The sequence below is a fragment of the Lonchura striata genome, chromosome 26 (genome assembly GCF_050655825.1).
Source record: "Lonchura striata isolate lonStrDom1 chromosome 26, ASM5065582v1, whole genome shotgun sequence".
NCBI classification, from domain to species: Eukaryota; Metazoa; Chordata; class Aves; order Passeriformes; family Estrildidae; genus Lonchura; species Lonchura striata.
In genome coordinates, this window is record NC_140728.1 from 4750594 (window position 1) to 4769049 (window position 18456).

The window sequence follows — 18456 nt, forward strand, 5'->3', positions numbered from 1 at the left end:
CGGCGGCCCCGCGGCCGCCTTTTTCCTTCGGGGGGTTCGGATTTTGGGGGGCTCGGGTTTTGGGGGGTTCGGGTTTTGGGGGGTTCGGGGGCGGGGCTCGCGGGGTTTGGGGGGTTCGGATTTTGGGGGGTTCGGATTTTGGAGGGTTCGGGGGCGGGGCTTGCGGATTTTGGGGGGCTCGGATTTTGGGGGGCTCGGGTTTTGGGGAGCTCGGATTTTGGGGGGCTCGGATTTTGGGGGTTTCGGATTTTGGGGGGTTCGGATTTTGGGGGCTCGGATTTTGGGGGGCTCGGGTTTTGGGGAGCTCGGATTTTGGGGGGCTCGGATTTTGGGGGTTTCGGATTTTGGGGGGTTCGGATTTTGGGGAGCTCGGATTTTGGGGGGCTCGGGTTTTGGGGGGTTCGGATTTTGGGGAGCTCGGATTTTGGGGGGCTCGGGTTTTGGAGGGTTCGGATTTTGGGGGGCTCGGGTTTTGGGGGGTTCGGATTTTGAGGGGTTCGGATTTTGGGGGGCTCGGGTTTTGGGGAGCTCGGATTTTGGGGGGCTCGGGTTTTGGAGGGTCCGGATTTTGGGGGGCTCGGGTTTTGGGGGGCTCGGGTTTTAGGGGGCGCTGATTTTGGGGGGTTCCGATTTTGGGGGGCTCAGGTTTTGGGGGGCTCGGGTTTTGGGGGGCTCGGATTTTGGGGGGTTCCGATTTTGGGGGGTTCCGATTTTGGGGGGTTCCGATTTTGGGGGGTTTGGATTTTCGGGGGCTCGGATTTTGGGGAATTCGGATTTTGGGGTGAAGCGGCCCCCCCGTTGCCGGGGCTGCTCCTCGTGTCCTGCTTTGGGCCCCCTGAAAGAGGGCAGGGTGGGAGTGTATAATATAATCGAATAATTGTATTAATTTTTATATTTGTTATATTTATGTATTATATTGCATTATATTAAATGACATTATATAACATTGCGTTCTATTATAGTACATTATATTACATTATTGAATAATGTAGTGTACATTATATAAGTATATTACAGTATACATTATATTATATTATATTATATTATATTATATTATATTATATTACATTACATTACATTACATTACATTATATTACATTATATATTATAATACATTACATTACATTACATTATATATTATAATACATTACATTACATTATATTACAGTAATGTATAATGTACTATACATTTTATATGTATATTACTTTATACATTACAATATATTATATTATATTCGATTACATTATTATTGCATTAATGTATCATGTAATATACATTATATATTATATTAATCACATTATATTACCTTTATTGTATTATATTACATTACATTACATTACATTATTATTACATTCCTGTATAATATAATATATATTACATTAGATTACATTAGATTACACCAAGCTCTATAAAATCTCAGAAAATCACATAAAATCTGATTTTTACAGCAATTTTTTACCCCCAGCTGCTCAAATGGAACACAGACTCCTGTTCGATTTTCATCATCATTGCTAAATTCAAATTTTAAATTGCATTTTTAATTGAATTATTTTATTATATTAAAGTTTTAAAATTAATTTTTAAACTATTTTTATAGTTTATTATTTATTTAATTTTTGTTAATTATGTATATATTTTATATTTTAAATTATTTTTTAAATTTTCTTAGTTTTAAAATTATTTTATTTAAAGAATTAAAATTGTAATTAATTTTAAATTTTAATTTTAAATTATTTCTTTCCATTAAATAATGAAATTTTGTAATTAATTTCAGATTTTTATTCAATTATTACATTACATTAAATAATAAAAAATTTGGATTGATTTTTTCATTTAATTTTTAAATTATTTCTTTAAATTAAATAATTAAATATTTTAATTAATTCTTCTGTTTAATTAATTTTTTCATTTTTAAATTTCAATTTCATTCAATTTAATAAATTACATAATTAAATATTTAAATTCTTTTTTAATTGTAATTTTAAAATTATTTATTTATATAATTAAACGTTAAAATTAATTTCAAATTTAAATTTTTAATTATTTAATTAAAATCTTAAAAATTACATTTAAATTTAATTTTTAAAAATATATTTATTATAAAACCCACTAAAATCCACAGCTCAAAGCTGCTTCCACTCCACGAGCTCATTTTGGGTGGGTTTGGGTTTATTTTGGGGTGATTTTGGGATGGTTCTGGGATGGTTTTGGGGTGGTTTTTGGGGTGGTTTTTGAGGTGGTTTTGGGGTGATTTGGGGTGATTTGGAGTGTTTTTGGTATGGTTATTGGGGTGGTTTTGGGGACGCTTTGGGGATAGATTTTGGGGTGATTTTTGGATGTTTTGGGTGGTTTTTAGGATGGTTTGGGGGTATTTTTGGTGTGGTTTTTGAAATGGTTTGGTGGTGGTTTTGAGACGGATTTTTGGGGTGGTTTTGGGGTGGTTTTGGGGTGGTTTTGGGATGAATTTTTGGGGTGGTTTTGGGGTGGTTTTGGGATGGATTTTTGGGGTGGTTTTGGGGTGGTTTTGGGGTGGTTTTGGGATGGATTTTTGGGGTGGTTTTGGGGTGGTTTTCGGGTGGTTTTGGGACGGATTTTTGGGGTGGTTTTGGGGTGGTTTTGAGGTGATTTTCGGATGGATTTGGGGATGGTTTTAGGATGGTTTTGGGGTGATTTTGGGATGGTTTTTGTGGTGGTTTTTGGGGTGGTTTTGGGGTGATTTTGGGATGGTTTTTGAGGTGGTTTTTGGGATGGTTTTGGGGTGATTTTGGAATGATTTTGGGGTGGTTTCGGGATGGATTTCGGGGATCTTTTTGGGATGGTTTTGGGGGTGGTTTTTGGGATGGTTATTGGGGTGATTTTGGGGTGGGATTTTAGGATGGTTTTGGGGTGGTTTTGGGATGGTTTTGGAGTGTTTTTTGTATGGTTATTGAGGTGGTTTTGGGGTGGTTTTTGGGATGGGTTTGGGATGGATTTTGGGATAGATTTTGGGATTGTTTTGGGATGGATTTTGGGGTGAATTTTGGATGGTTTTTGGGTGGTTTTAGGATGGTTTTGGGGCAGTTTTACGATGGTTATTGGGGTGGTTTTGGGGCGGTTTTTGAAGTGGTTTTGGGGTGGTTTTTGGGATGGTTTTGGGATGGATTTGGGATGGGTTTTGGGATGATTTGGGGATGGTTTGGGGTGGTTATTGGGATGGGTTTTATAATGGTTTTTGGGTGGTTTTGAGGTGTTTTTTGGGTGGTTATCGGGATGGTTTTGGGGTGTTTTTTGGGATGGTGCTGGGGTGGTTTTTAGGATGGTTTTGGGGTAGCTTTTGAGGTGGTTTTGGGATGTTTTTGAAGTGGGTTTTGAGGTGGTTTGGGGGTGGTTTTTAGGATGGTCTTGGGATGGATTTTGGGGTGGTTTTGGGGTGGTTCTTAGGATGGTTTTGGGGTGGTTTTTGATGTAGTTTTGTGATGCTTTTGAAGTGGGTTTTGAGGTGGTTTGGGGCTGGTTTTTAGGATGGTTTTGGGATGGATTTTGGGTGGTTTTTAGGATGTTTTTCCCTGTTTTCCCAAGTCCCTGCCTGCCTGGAACGCCGTCTCCCCGCGTTTGTCACTCCGGCAGGCACAGCCGGTGGATTTCACCCCACGGGTAAAAACCCGATGGAGAAATCCCAGAGTTCTGGGCTCCTGTCGGCACCAATTAAGGGACTCCCTGCACTGAAACCATCCTTAATTAACTCCTTAATTAACTGTCAGCTTGAAAAATCTCTGGGAAAAAAATTAGGGATCTCCCATCCCCTGCATTTCTCTCCCTGCTGGCACAACAAAATCCTTATTTTTCCTCTTTATTTACGAAAAAAAAAAGTTTTTCCTCTTTATTCACAAAAGGAAAAAAATAAATTTTCCATTTTCACCCACAATATTTTTAATTATTATTAAAATCATATATAATATATAATTAGATATTATTTCTGAAAATATTGTCATAATTAACATTATTATTATTGTTATTATTATAATTATTATTACTGCTACTACTAGTACTATTATTTTTTAAACCAAAACACTTTTTTCTGCCTTTCCAGAGCTGATTTTTCCCATTTTCCCCCCATTTTTCTTCCTCCTGCAGCTCTCCCCGCCCCCATTTCCCATCCCAGGAATTGTTCTGGGATGGAGCTGGCTCAGCCTGAGGTGCCGCAGGTGAAAAAAGGGAATTAAAACCGGGAATTGAAAACCTCCCTGGTGTCACCTGCAGGAATTCCTGCTCCTCTCCTGCTGTTCCCATGGAAACAGATGTGGAATTGCAGGGATTTTATCGATTTTCAGGACTATTATTAATTTTTTTCCCCTTTAGCAGCGATATTTCCTTTATCATTCCCAAGCAGGCTGGGGCAAACAAAAAATCTGCTTTTTTGAAGAACCAAAAAAAAAAAAAAATTCCTTAAAGGATTTTTTATTTTTTTTCCCCACCAAGTTATTCCGCAGCACTTTGAGGAGAAAAAAGATGATTTTGACACTTTTTGAGAGAACCAGGTCAGGGAAGAAAAATCCTGGGATGGGCGGCAGGCTGGGAATTGGTTCCAAAGGTTCCAACATCCCGCTCCTGTGAGCTCCTCATGGGATTTCGGTGGGATTTGGGAACAGAATTTTGGGAATCGGCTCCAACATCCCGCTCCTGTGAGCTCCTCGTGGGATGCAGGAGCAGAATTTTGGGAATTGGATCCAAGGGTTCCAACATCCCGGTTCTCTGAGCTTGTGGGATGCAGGGAAAGAAATTTTGGGAATCAGATCCAAAGGTTCCAACATCCCGCTCCTATGAGCTCTTTGTGGGATGCTGGAGCAGAATTTTGGGAATGGGCTCCAAAGGATCCGGTATTCCCCTGCTCTGAGCTCCCTGTGGGATGCAGGGGGAGAAATTTTGGGAATCGACTCCAAAGGGTCCAAGATCCCACTCCTGTGAGCTCATTGTGGGATGAGGGAACAGAATTTGGGGAATCGACCCCAAAATCCTGCTCCTCCAAGCTCCTTGTGGGATGTGGGAGCAGAATTTTGGGAATTGGCTCCAGAGGCTCCAACGTCCCGCTCCTCTGAGCTCGTGGGGTGCAGGGAGAGAAATTCTGGGAATCAGCTCCAAAGGTCCAACATCCCACTCCTCCGAGCGCCTTGTGGGGTGTAGGAGCAGAATTTTGGGAATGAGCTCCAACATCCTGCTCCTGTGAGTTCCTTGCGGGATGCAGGGAGCAGAATTTTGGGATCTAGCTCCAAAGGCTCACACATCCCGCTCCTGTGAGCTCCTGGTGGGGTGTGGTGAGCAGAATTTTGGGAATCGGTTCCAAGAGCTCCAACTTCCCGCTCCTCTGAGCTTCTCGTGGGGTGCAGGATCAGAATTTTGGGAATTGGCTCCAGAGGCTCCAACATCCCGCTCCTCCGAGCTTGTGGGGTGCAGGGAGAGAAATTTTGGGGTTCTGCTGCTCCAGCCGCCCTTGCCGCGCCCGTTTCCCCCATTTTGGGGTGACATCCATGGGATGGGCTCTTTCCTGGATGATCCCCGGGATCCTCCCATCCCTTCCCAGAGGCTCTCTGCCTCCTCTCAGCTCCGGCTTTCCCGATTTTTACCAAAATTCCCCGGGAATTTTCGGGCGAGGAGCGGGGGGAGCGCCGCGGTTCCAGAACATCCTTTGCGAGCGTGGCGAGCCATAAAAGGCTCAGGGATGGATCGGGAACGCCGGGAATTCGCACGCACAGCCCCGAGGAGGAGCCCAGCTGGGGAAACCCTCCCCGCCCTCAGTGTCCTACATCTTCCAGAGGGGGAACAGCGGCGCCGCTGGATTTACTGGGATTTTTTTAATTTTTTTTTATATTTTCCCCTCTTCCCACGCAGCAATTCCCAGTCCCAGCTGCTCCCGGCGCCGCTCGCAGCCCGGCGGGGAGTGGGAGGAAAGGGATGCTCGGAGGATTTGGGAAAATCCGGAGCATTTCCAGCCATGCTCCACCTGGCGCGGCGGCTCCGGAGCTGTGAGTATTCCCCAGAAATCCTGGGAAAAGAGAGAGAGGGAAGGAGGGAATTCCTCACTGGAGGTCATTTCTGGGGGATGCTTTGTGTCCCCGTGTCCTCCCAGGCTTTTCAGGAACAGCCACACACAAAGCTTGGAGTTTGTTTTCACCTTCGAAAAATTGGGTGGGGAAAGATGATTTTTTTTCCGCCTTACTTTTTGTGAAAAAGGATGGGGTTTTCCCATACTTTCCCCCCGCAAAATCCCGTATTTTCAGCTTTTCTCCTCCCAGCATCCCCAATCCCATTTTCCCAGCTTTTCTCCCAGACCAGGCCCGGCAGGGATGGGGTTGCCGTGACCTCTCCCAGCTGTGATCTGGCCCGAGCTCTTCCCGTTCCCTCTGCGGCCGGAATAAAGAGGAAAAGGAGCTCTGGAAACACAACCTGGGAGGCTGCAGGGCTTGGAAAAGCCTCTCTGTGTTTGCAGGAGAGCAGCTGGTGGGGCACAGAGAGCTTTTTTGGGGACGAGGGGAGGGATCCAGGATCCTGCTGGGAGCTGGGTGGGGAAGTGAGACCCTTTCCTCTTGCAGGTGGGTCCTTGCTCTTGAATGAAATCAAATCCCATGATTTAAATTAAATTAAGACTCTTGAGCACGACTGTGACATGAGCCAACCTCACCTTGTTCTGCTGATTTTTCCGCCCACTCAGGATTTAAAAAAAAATGTTGATTTGGGCTCTTTCAAAAAAAACGAAGCAGCTTTTGTCACTGTCCCGGAGCTGTGACAGCCCTGCCATTCCTGCTGGGGAATATTTCCATCCACAACGCCTCTCCCCCCGGTCGGGAAAGCGCAGCTGGCAGGAGGAGGCTGGAGCGGATCCCGGGATGGGGGAAGGGGGGAAGGGGGAGGCCCCAGCCCCTCCCGCATCCCAAAGGATGCTCAGAGCGCTGCTCTGCTCGGCACGATGAAATCTAATTCCAATGATTTTCGCTCTTTTTGCCGTTTTTTATTTCCAGGCAGGGGCGGGGAGCCGGTGAGGTTTGGTTGTTGTTGTTGTGATTTTCCTGGTGGTTGTTACTATGGCGAGGGAGCTGAGCCGGGGAGGTCAGGAATTCCCGGCTGACAATTCCAAGCGTGTTCCTTTCATTCCCAGCTGCCGGGGTTGGAGCAAAGGCACCAGAGCCCGGCTCTTCCCAGCCCCTTTTCCCTCGGGACACGGGGGAGAGGAAGGATCTTTTTCCCGGAGTTTTCCCGATGGATTTCTCTGCCCCACTGAGGAGGGGCTGGCTGGGTTTGACCCGCTCTGGTGGCAGGTGGAGTTTTGGGGCTGTGAGGATCATCCCGCCTCTGTCCCGTTCCCAAATGGGAGGAGGAGATTTGGGGTCCAACCCCTTGGAATTTCGACCCTGGAGCAGCAAAACTTCCAAATCCTGGAGAGAAGAGAGATGAGAAGGGAAAGGAGCTGCTCTGACATCTCTCCCTGTTCATCCCATGAATCCCTTGGAATCTCACCCGCCTGGCTCTGATAAATCCCAAATTATTGCGGATCCATAAATGCCACGAATCCTCCAAAACGAAGGATGGGTCTTCCTTGGAGGGAATATCCAGGGAGAGGTCTCTGACCCCCTCTCCGGGGCTGTCCCTGCCCATCCACGCTCCAAATCCACTTGGAAAAAACCCTGGAGGGTTTCTCCAACCAAGGAATTTCATCCTGCAGGGATAAGGAGCGGAGAGGGCTCGGCCCCATCTCCGCTGGTGGAAAAGCAATTTCCTTTCTTTGGATTTCCAATGTCAATTAGTGTGGGAGGATGAAGCGATAATTCGATAATTCCCTGGGCCTGGGAGGGGAATGTGGCCGCAGGACGCGCTGCCAGCTCCCAGCGCGGCGCTGCCGTCGCTTCCCGGTGAAATCCAGGTGATTTTTGGAGAGCCGGAGGGGAAGGCGTGGAATTCAGGAATTCAGCGTGTGAGCCTGACCTTGATTTCCTTGAAATAGCACGGGAGGGAAGAGGAGCAGGTTCTCTGTGCGCCAAGGCAGCTGAATTCAGGCAGAGCTTTGCATTCCAGCAGAATTCCCGGCTTTTTGCTCCGTTCTTCCCATGGAGGATCTACCTGAAGAAATCTTCATCCCTCTCAGCGTGCTGCGATGTCGGAAAGGAATTTTTAGGCCATTTTAGGCAATTATTCCTGGGCTTTGGATGGAGAAATTGCCTGGCCCAGCCGGGTTCTGCTGCTGGCAGGCGCTGGAGTGGCTCTGCTTGGGTCTCATCCCAGCACTTTGGATTTGAAGGAACAGAGGTCAGGAATGCCTGGACGCGAATCCATCAAGCAGCTGGAAAAAGGAGCCGGCTCTGCTTTGCTAATTAACCAGCTCAAGCTGAATTTGTCCATGAAAATTCACCTGGAAAGAAAAACCCATCCCCCGCGGGAGCAGAACCCCGGCGCTGCCGGGACAAATCCCGGGGATGCTGCTCGGGAGGGCAGAGCAGCCGCGGGCTCTGCGCTGGGCTGCTGCTTTTTCCTTGGATTCTGGGAGGGTGGGAAGCGTGGCTTGATGTGCCGCTGCTGCTTTTTCATCGTGGCTTTGTGTCCCTTTGTCCCCGCGGAGCCGGGAATTGCACCGGGAATTGCACCGGGAATTGTGGATGGCCCCACGCCAGGCCCTGCGGCTGGAGGGTTTCTCATTTGTTTATTTTTATTTTTATTTTTATTTTTATTTTTATTTTTATTTTTATTTTTATTTTTATTTTATTTTTTTCTATTTCTATTTCTATTTCTATTTCTATTTCTATTTCTATTTCTATTTCTATTTCTATTTCTTCTCATTTCCTTTATTAATTCCTCATGTAATAAATGATGTCGAGCGCACTTCTGAACGTTCATTTGGGAAGATAAATAATAATAAAAACAAACAGCCCTGCTCGGACTAATCGGATTTTATGGAGTTGGATGGGAAGGGATTTTCCTGCCAGCGTTGCTTTTCTCCCTCTCCCTTCACCCTCTCTCCGTCCTCCCACGCTAATTAAGCTCATTTTCATCGCTCTTAATGACCGTGAGAGGAGACGGAGACCTCTCCCCCAGGGATTTCAGAGCTGGGGTCCGCATCCCTCAGGGGGAGGATGTGAGGAAGGTCGGGAGGAGGAATTGAGGATGTGAGGAGGGTCCGGAGGAGGAATTGAGGATGGGAGGAAGGTCCGGAGGAGGAATTGAGGATGTGAGGAGGAGAAGTTCCCCAGCCGGCAGAAAATGGGTGTGGAAGGAGCAGAGGCCCGGTTTGAATGTCACCTGGGGAGCAGCAGGACAAACTGACTCCAACCTTCTCGCCTGGTTGGGGTTGGTTTTGGGTGGGGTTTTTTCCCCCCTTTCTTTTTTTTAATTTATTTTCTCATCTCTTTTTGTTTTGTTTTATTTTTAGGCTTGGTCTCTGCGTGAGCTGCTGAGGCGGCTCCGGAGCCGCAGGATTGATGGAGAGGCGCTGAAAGGTGGCACAGGGGTGCTCGGGGGTGCCACAGGGGACAGGGGACAGTGGCAGGGGTGCTCTGGTCCTGCTCTGCTCCTGGCAGGGTGGGGTTTGCGCTCTGAGATTTTCCCTCAGTTCAGGAGGAACATTTTGGGGCTGGAGCATATCCAGGGGACTGAACCAGTCTGGGAAAGGGTTTGTGGAATCCTGAGGGAGCTGGGAAGGGTTTGGAGAATCTTGAGGGAGCTGGGAAGGGTTTGTGGAATCCTGAGGGAGCTGGGAAGGGTTTGGAGAATCCTGAGGGAGCTGGGAAGGGGCTCAGCCTGGAGCAAAGGAGGCTCAGGGGGAATTTCTGGCTCTGCACAACTCCTGACAGGAGGGGACAGCCGGGGGGATTTGGGATCTCATCCCAGGGAACAGGGACAGGAGGAGAGGGAACGGCCTCAGGCTGTGCTGGGGAGGCTCAGGTTGGACACCAGCAGGAATTTCCTCATGGGAAGGGTTGGAAGGGGCTGCCAGGGGGGTTTGGAGGTGTCCAGACAATTCCTGGATGTGACACTGGGTGCTCAGCGCAGCAATCAGGCACAGCTTGGCCGATCCTGGAGAACTTTTCCACCCTCATTGATCCCGGAATTCTCTTTTCCAGCATAAACCCCTTCCCGGCGGCCACCATGGAGCTGCCCAGCACCAAGGACTTCCAGTGGAAGTCGCTGGCGCCGTTGCCCAGCCGCAGGGTTTACTCCACGCTGGTGGAGGCGGGCGGGCAAGTCTTCGCCGTGGGCGGCTGTGACGACAACGGCGTCCCCGTGGACTCCTTCGAGGTCTACTCGCCCGAGGCCGACCAGTGGGCATCGCTGCCCGCCATGCCCACGGCCAGGGCCGGCGTGGCCGTGACCGTGCTGGGCAAGAGGATCATGGTGATCGGCGGCGTGGGCGCCGACCAGCTGCCGCTGAAGGTGGTGGAGATGTACAACACGGACGAGGGGCGCTGGAGGAAGCGCAGCTCGCTGCGGGAGGCGGCCATGGGCATCTCGGTGACGGCCAAAGGCGAGTCTTGGGGAAGGGGGAAGTTTGGCACGGAGGTTTCACTGGAAGCTCTCTGAGTGTGGAACCTGAGGAGGAATAGAGATGGAAGCAAGTTTGGATGTAGAGGAATGATAATAGATCTTCCCCGAGGATCCTCCTGATGGGAAGACCCCTAAAAAGTTGTGTCGATGTCTTGGGGTGCTGAAGGTCAGGATGACCCCAAGATTCTGGAGAGTCTTTGCCTCCTTGTCCCGCAGCCAAAGGAGTCTGGAATGCTCCGATTGCGCTTCCAAGGTTGTTTATTTCTCCTTATCTAAACATTCTTTCTCTGACCTGCTGAGCTCTGCCCAGCAAGTCCACCATGCCATTCTGCCCCGAGCCTCGGGCAGCTCCCACCTTATAGACTCAAAACTACATGTCTGTGTTTACAATTTATTATCTATTCCCATCACCCGTGTTAGACTGTGAATCTCTGCCTTAAACCAATAGAAAAGTGTCACCATCACACCAAGACAAGGAGGACAAGAAGGTCAGGACACGCCCAAATCCCTCCATCTTGTACCCCATTGATCCTCATTCTAAAATCCCCAAATTTCTACTTTTCCACCCTGTGTTAACTCAACTACCACACCACTCAAACCCTTGTGGTTTGGAATTCCTTATACAAAACTGACAGTTTTTTCCACGGGCTAAAATCGAAGCCACAGCTGTTTTTTGACTTCTTGCAGAGTCTGCTATAGACGGCGTGCAAAACTTTAGATAAGATAGCAATAAACAAGAAGCTGAAGCCCCAAAATTCTCATGGGTCTCCTTTTCCTGACACAGAGCCGCTCCAGGAGGGTTTCCCCAGCAGGGGAACCCCCAGGGAGGGACCCAACGTGGGGCCAAGAAATGGATAACAACGTGACCAAAACTAAAGGGTGCTCAGGTTTGTCTGCAGCTGGAGCTGACAGCTGCAGGTGTGGCTCTGTCACCCACAGACTGCAGCAAAATCTTCTAGAATCCAATTTATAACAATCTATATAATATGTATATAATATCTATACAATATATAATAATACACATGATATATAATACAATAAACAGCATTTTGAAGAGCCACCTGGAGCCCCGCATTGGGGATTCAGGGATCTGGTTGATAAATTGGTGATTGTGAGTTTGAAGGCCCCAAGTTGGGCAACTCCCAGAGGGCTCCCCTGGCAGGGGAGACCCTCCTGGAGCAGTTCTGTGTCAGGAAAAGGAGATGCACATTGGACTTTTTGGGTCTTCACCTTCTGTTTATTGATATCTTATCAAAACTTCAGCACGCCGTCTGCACCAGACTCTGGGTGCAGGAAAAACAGCACGAAAATGGCTAAAAATCTCCTGTTACAAGGCTTTTTAAGTCTAATCAAAACTAAGCTACCCAATTAAGATATGACACCTAAATTATTTCCCTTTCTACCCCAACAACCGACCCCTAAAGACCCGCAATGTGGATTTTTCTACCCAATTACAAGACACCACCCAAACCCAAGAAGAAAGAGGAAGAAGAGAGAAGAAATGAACTTGAGACAACATTTTATATCCTCCACCTTGAACCCATCTATAGCATCCTAAAAATCCTAAAACCTCAATTTCTCACCCATGTGACATGCTACACTACAATCTCTACAATCTATTTCACACTTTTGTGGTTTCTAGTTTATTTTGAGGGTTTGGAATTTTTCTCCATGAGCGAGGATCAGTCAGTGTTTCCTGGGAGTCGGGACACTCCGGGGCAGACACAGAAATATTCCCGGTGCCCTGGGTTCCCACAGGTGATTAAAGGTTGGGCTTGATGAGCTTGGAGGTTTTTCCTGGCTTTGATTCTGTGCTTGGGCACAAAATCTCTCCGGGCAGCACTCCAGGGTCGCTTTGTTCGCCTCCAAAACTTCTCCTGTGCTTCCAGGAGTTGGGGCTCGTGCGTTTGTCACCTCCCACCCTCCTGAGATGCTCCTCGGGAGGTTGGAAGCACAGACAGAGCCACCACCCCCGCGTTTGTCACCAGCCCTGGCTCTGCTGCTCCCTGGGGGAGTTTTGGACAGCTCTGAGCCCCGCGGGCTCAGATCCAAATTTCTTGTGGGTTTACAGCAAATTCGGGTCCTTGAGTGGATTGTTTTGCAGGGGAGGGGGATTTCTGGTTCTCACCCAAAGCGGTTTTGTGCAATTTTTTTTTTTGCAGGGTGGGATGGATTTCTGGAGCTTTCCTATAATAATTGTATGGGATTTTTGGGATTTTTTTTTTTTTTTTTGCCCAGATTACAGGGTGTACGCAGCGGGCGGGATGGGCTCGGACCTGCGGCCCCACAATTTCCTGCAGCACTACGACGTGCTCAAGGACATCTGGGTGTCCCTGGCTGCCATGCCCACCCCCCGCTACGCGGCCACGTCCGTCCTGAGGGGCACCAAGATCTACGTGCTGGGTAAGGACCAGCCCTCCTCCTCCGCTCTTCTTTCTCCTTCCTTCTCCTTCCTTCCCCTTCTTCTCCTTCCCTTTCCTTTTCCTTCCCTTTTTCTTTCTTCTCCTTCATTTTCCTTCCTTTTTCTTCATTTCCCTTCCTTTCCCTTCCTTTCCCTTCCTTTTTCTTCCCTCTCTTTCCTTTTTCTTTATTTTTGTTCTTTTTTCTTCCTTCTCCTTCCCTCTCATTAGTTTTTTTTCCCTTTTCCTTCCTTTTGCATCTTTTCCTTCACCTTCTTTTTTCTTCCTTCTCCTCTTTCTCCTCCTCTTCCTCCTTCATGCCTGGCTCTGGGATAACTGGGATCCCCGGCACTGGGATAACTGGGATCCCTGGCTCTGGGATTAATGGGATCCCCAGGACTGAAATAACTGGGATCCAATCACTGGGATTACTGGGATCCAAGCACTGGGATAACTGGGATCTGAGTGCTCAGATAACTGGGATCCCCGGCAATGGGATAACTGGAATCCTTGTCACTGGGATAACTGGGATCCAAGCACTGGAATAACTGGGATCCCTGGCTCTGGGATTAATGGGATCCCCAAGACTGGGATAACTGGGATCACCAGCACTGGGATATCTGGGACCCAGTCACTGGGATAACTGGGATCGCCGGCACTAGGATAACTGGGATCCAATCATTGGGATTACTGGGATCCCAAGGACTGGGATAACTGGGATCCAGTCACTGGGATAACTGGGATCCGAGCACTGGGATAACTGGGATCCCCGGCACTGGGATAACTGGGATCCCCGGCACTGGGATAACTGGGATCCGAGCACTGGGATTCCTGAGCTCTGCCCAGTCTCTGCTCCAGCTCAGCATTCCCAAGGCTGCTCCATCCCTGAGCTGGAATTCTGGAATTCCCTCTCCTTCCAGGGGGAAGGCAATCCAAGTACGCCGTCAACGCCTTCGAGGTTTTCGACACGGACACGCGCTCCTGGACCAAGTTCCCCAACATTCCCAACAAAAGAGCCTTCTCCAGCTTCGTGCCCACCGAGGAGAAGCTCTTCAGCCTCGGGGGGCTGCGCCAGGGCCGGCTCTACCGGCAGCCCAAGTTCATGAGGACCGTGGACGTGTTCGACCTGGAGCAAGGTGGGAGCCCCCGGCCCTTCCCGAGGGGCTTGGGGACACGGGGATGGGTTTGGGGATACGGGGATGGGTTTGGGGACACACAGGGATGGGTTTGGGGACAGGGGGATGGGTTTGGGGACACAGGGATGGATTTGGGGACACACAGGGGTGGGTTTGGGGACACAGGGATGGGTTTGGGGACACGGGGATGGGACTGGGGACACGGGGATAGGTTTGGGGACACGGGGATGGGTTTGGGGACACGGGGATGGGACTGGGGACACAGGGATGGGACTGGGGACATGGGGATGGGACTGGGGACACTGGGATGGGTTTGGGGACACAGGGATGGGACTGGGGACACGGGGATGGGACTGGGGACACAGGGATGGGATTGGGGACATGGGGATGGGACTGGGGACACAGGGATGGGATTGGGGACATGGGGATGGGTTTGGGGACAGGGGGATGGGTTTGGGGACACAGGGATGGGACTGGGGACACGGGGATGGGACTGGGGACACGGGGATAGGTTTGGGGACACGGGGATGGGTTTGGGGACACAGGGATGGGACTGGGGACATGGGGATGGGACTGGGGACACAGGGATGGGATTGGGGACACAGGGATGGGACTGGGGACACTGGGATGGGACTGGGGACACTGGGATGGGTTTGGGGACACGGGGATGGGACTGGAGACACTGGGATGGGTTTGGGGACACACAGGGATGGGTTTGGGGACATTTGAGAACACACAGGGCTGGGTCTGGGGGTTGGGGACACATGGGGCTGGGTTTGGGGACACACAGGGCTGGATCTGGGGTCTCAGGGCTGGGTTTGGGGGCACAGAGCTGGGGCTGGGGACATTTGGTGTCACACAGTGCTGTGTCTGGGGTTTTGGTACACACAGGGCTGGTTTTGGGTTTTGGGGACACACAGGGCTGGTTTTGGGTTTTGGGGACACACAGAGCTGGATTTGGGGTTTGGGGACACACAGGGCTGGATTTGGGGTCACAGAGGGATGGGTTTGGGTTTTGGGACACAAAGGGCTGGATTTGGGGTCTCAGGGTTGGGTTTGGGGTCTCAGGGTTGGGTTTGGGGTCTCAGAGCTGGGGATGGGGACATTTGGTGTCACACAAGGCTGGGTTTGGGTTTTGGGGACACACAGGGCTGGGTTTGGGGTTTGGAGCCCACAGGGCTGTTTTTGAGGCTCTGCCATCCTTCCTGCTGCCTTGAGCTCAGCTTAGAGGATGATTTCCAGCCAGGATCACCAAGTGGAACGGGAAAACCTCGATCCCGAGGCAGCTGGATCCAGCACCGAGCTGGGGCCAAACCCGACGCATTCCATGGGGTTTTATCACCCCGAGGTGCAGCAGCCACACTGCCCTTCACGAGCAGGGGCTCCGGGAGGTGGAGGCTGCTCCAGGAGGGGGTGATCCCACAAAACCCAGCGTGTCCTGTCCCTCCAGGTGGGTGGATGAAGATGGAGCGCTCCTGCTACCTGAAGAAAAGGCGAGCAGACTTCGTGGCCGGCTACCTGCGAGGCAGAGTTGTCGTGGCTGGGGGCCTGGGTGAGGCTCTGGGACTCTGGGAACCCTTTAAAAAGGTGTGGGAATTATTGTCATCCCAAAAAAAAGAAAGGGAGAAATCCCAGTGCTGGCTGGTGGGAGGGAAAAACAAACCCCGTAAGGGGATGGGGTACAAAGCAGCCAAGAGAAGCTCGATGCTGCTTCCCAGATCATCCAGCGCCTCCTTTTGTGCTTCCAGGGAATCAGCCGACTGTGCTGGAGTCGGCAGAGGCTTTCCACCCCGAGAAGAACAAGTGGGAGAGCCTCCCCCCCATGCCCACCCCGCGCTGCGCCTGCTCCAGCATCGCCCTGCGGGACTGTCTGCTGGCCGTGGGCGGCGTCAGCCAGGGGCTCAGCACGGCCGTGGAGGCGCTGTGCCTCTCGGATTCCTGACCAATCCCACTGGGAACACATCCCACCGGGAACAGGGCCCTGTGCCTCTCGGATTCCTGACCAATCCCACTGGGAACACATCCCACCTGGAACAGGGTCCTGTGCCTCTCGGATTCCTGACCAATCCCACCGGGAACAGATCCCACCTGGAACAGGGTCCTGTGCCTCTCGGATTCCTGACCAATCCCACCGGGAACAGGGCGCTGTGCCTCTCGGATTCCTGACCAATCCCACCTGGAACAGGGTCCTGTGCCTCTCAGATTCCTGACCAATCCCACCGGGAACACATCCCACCTGGAACAGGGCCCTGTGCCTCTCGGATTCCTGACCAATCCCACCGGGAACAGGGTCCTGTGCCTCTCGGATTCCTGACCAGTCCCACCGGGAACAGATCCCACCTGGAACAGGGCCCTGTGCCTCTCGGATTCCTGACCAATCCCACCGGGAACACATCCCACCGGGAACAGGGCCCTGTGCCTCTCGGATTCCTGACCAATCCCACCAGGAACAGGGCTCTGTGCCTCTCGGATTCCTGACCAGTCCCACCGGGAACAGGGTCCTGTGCCTCTCAGATTCCTGACCAGTCCCACCGGGAACAGGGCTCTGTGCCTCTCGGATTCCTGACCAGTCCCACCGGGAACACATCCCACCGGGAACAGGGCCCTGTGCCTCTCGGATTCCTGACCAATCCCACCTGGAACAGGGCCCTGTGCCTCTCGGATTCCTGACCAATCCCACCTGGAACAGGGCCCTGTGCCTCTCGGATTCCTGACCAATCCCATCTGGAACAGGGCCCTGTGCCTCTCAGATTCCAGACCAGAGACCCCTGGAACAGATCCCTGTTCTCTCTGATTCCTGATGTGAGTCCCCCTGGAGGAGAATCCCATCTGGAACAGGGCCCTGTGCCTCTCAGATTCCAGACCAGAGACCCCTGGAACAGATCCCTGTTCTCTCTGATTCCTGATGTGAGTCCCCCTGGAGGAGAATCCCACCTGGAACAGGGTATGGAACCCCCTGGAGGAGAATCTTGCCTGGAACAGATCCCTGTGCCTCCCTGATTCCTGACCAATCCCACCGGGAACACATCCCTGTGCCTCCCTGATTCCTGACCAATCCCACCGGGAACACATCCCTGTGCCTCTCGGATTCCTGACCCAATCCCACCGGGAACACATCCCTGTGCCTCTCAGATTCCTGATTGGAACCCCTGGAGGAGAATCCCTCCTGGAGCAGGTCCCTGCCCCTGGCTGTCCCCAGCGGTGGCACTGAGGACATTGCTGGCAGCTCCCGGGACTGGGACAGCCCCATCCAACTGCTCCAGGGGCCTGGCAGCTCCTCCAGAACCACATCCAGGAATTCTGCTGCCTCCCTTCCCGGCACTGCTGTCCATGAGGAACCCCCACACTGGCCAGGGGTCCCCTCCCGTTGCTGTCACAGCTCCGTGGGGACACCCAGCTGGAGGAACTTCTCCCCACGGCTCCGTGGGGACACCCAGCTGGAGGAACTTCTCCCCACGGCTCCATGGGGACACCCAGCTGGAGGAACTTCTCCCCACGGCTCCATGGGGACACCCAGCTGGAGGAACTGCTCCCCACAGCTCCTGCCCGTGGGAAGGACTCTGAAGATCCCTGTGTGGGAATTGTGTCCCTGCAGCCCTCCTGGCCGCAGGTGACATCTTGGGAGGCGTTGGGACTCTCCAGAGGGGTCAGTGGTGGCTCAGGCAGGGACAGTGGTGGTGTCCTGGTGTCCTCCTCCATCCTGAGATCTGGACTGCCCCTCTCCAGATTTTCTCCCAAAGGAAACTCCCAACCTGCAATGGGATGGAGGGATTTGGGTTCCGGCAGGAGCTGGGGCCAGGGGCTGCTCCCCGAGGATGAATTCTGCTCTGGCCCCTCGCCGGTGGCACAGGACTGGCACAGCCGCTGCCTTTGCTGGGTGGCAGGTGGGGGTGGCCTCATCCTGCGGTTTTCCAACGTTTTTTAGCTGCTTTTGTGATTTGGGATCTTCCCTGGGCAAAAGGAGCAATCCTGGGCTGTGCCTGGCTCGTCACCCCAGGGAGGGGCGGTGGCTTCGGTGACGCAAAAGTGACCCCGGTTCCTCTGGCCTCAGGCAGTTTTTGGGGGGGCTGTCCCAGCGGTGGGGATGCAATTCCAGCTTGGAGCAGTCATCCCAATAAAAGCTTTGGGAAAGCCCACGGAGGAGCCCGGAGGCGTGAGCGTGCAAATGTGGGAGAGGGGCTCAGGGCAGGCTGGGATCGTGGAATCGCGGAACGATTTGGGTTGGAAGGGACCAAAAATATCAAACCCCTGACAAGACAGGGACTCCTTCCCCTCTCCCGGGCCCGGAGCTTTGTTCAGCTGGAGCGGGGGCAGGAGGGATCCTTTGTGCGGCCGATCCTTCCCTTCCTGCCTCCCGAAATCCCGGACAGAGCCGCGTCCTGGGAATGAACCCGCTGCAGGATTTATGGACGAGGTG

The 18456-nt window shown here is 51.3% G+C and overlaps 1 protein-coding gene across 1 annotated transcript; it reads left to right on the forward strand.

Annotated features, from left to right (window-relative positions):
* Nucleotides 1–5771: 5771 nt before the first annotated feature.
* Nucleotides 5772–18182, forward strand: KLHDC8A (kelch domain containing 8A). Its single transcript, XM_085561248.1, has 8 exons — nt 5772–6000; nt 9393–9459; nt 10084–10484; nt 12743–12907; nt 13824–14039; nt 15490–15591; nt 15788–16646; nt 16685–18182. The coding sequence occupies exons 3-7, from the start codon at nt 10109–10111 to the stop codon at nt 15979–15981; spliced, it is 1053 nt and encodes a 350-aa protein (XP_085417374.1). The 5' UTR covers nt 5772–6000; nt 9393–9459; nt 10084–10108; the 3' UTR covers nt 15982–16646; nt 16685–18182.
* Nucleotides 18183–18456: the final 274 nt, after the last annotated feature.

Excerpts from the sequence above, each read along its gene's own strand:
- KLHDC8A (XM_085561248.1), top strand. The coding sequence starts at position 10,109 with ATGGAGCTGCCCAGCACCAAGGACTTCCAGTGGAAGTCGCTGGCGCCG. Across the intron at positions 14,040-15,489 it reads CGTGTTCGACCTGGAGCAAG|GTGGGTGGATGAAGATGGAG; the intron begins GTGGGAGCCCCC and ends CTGTCCCTCCAG. Across the intron at positions 15,592-15,787 it reads TGTCGTGGCTGGGGGCCTGG|GGAATCAGCCGACTGTGCTG; the intron begins GTGAGGCTCTGG and ends TTGTGCTTCCAG.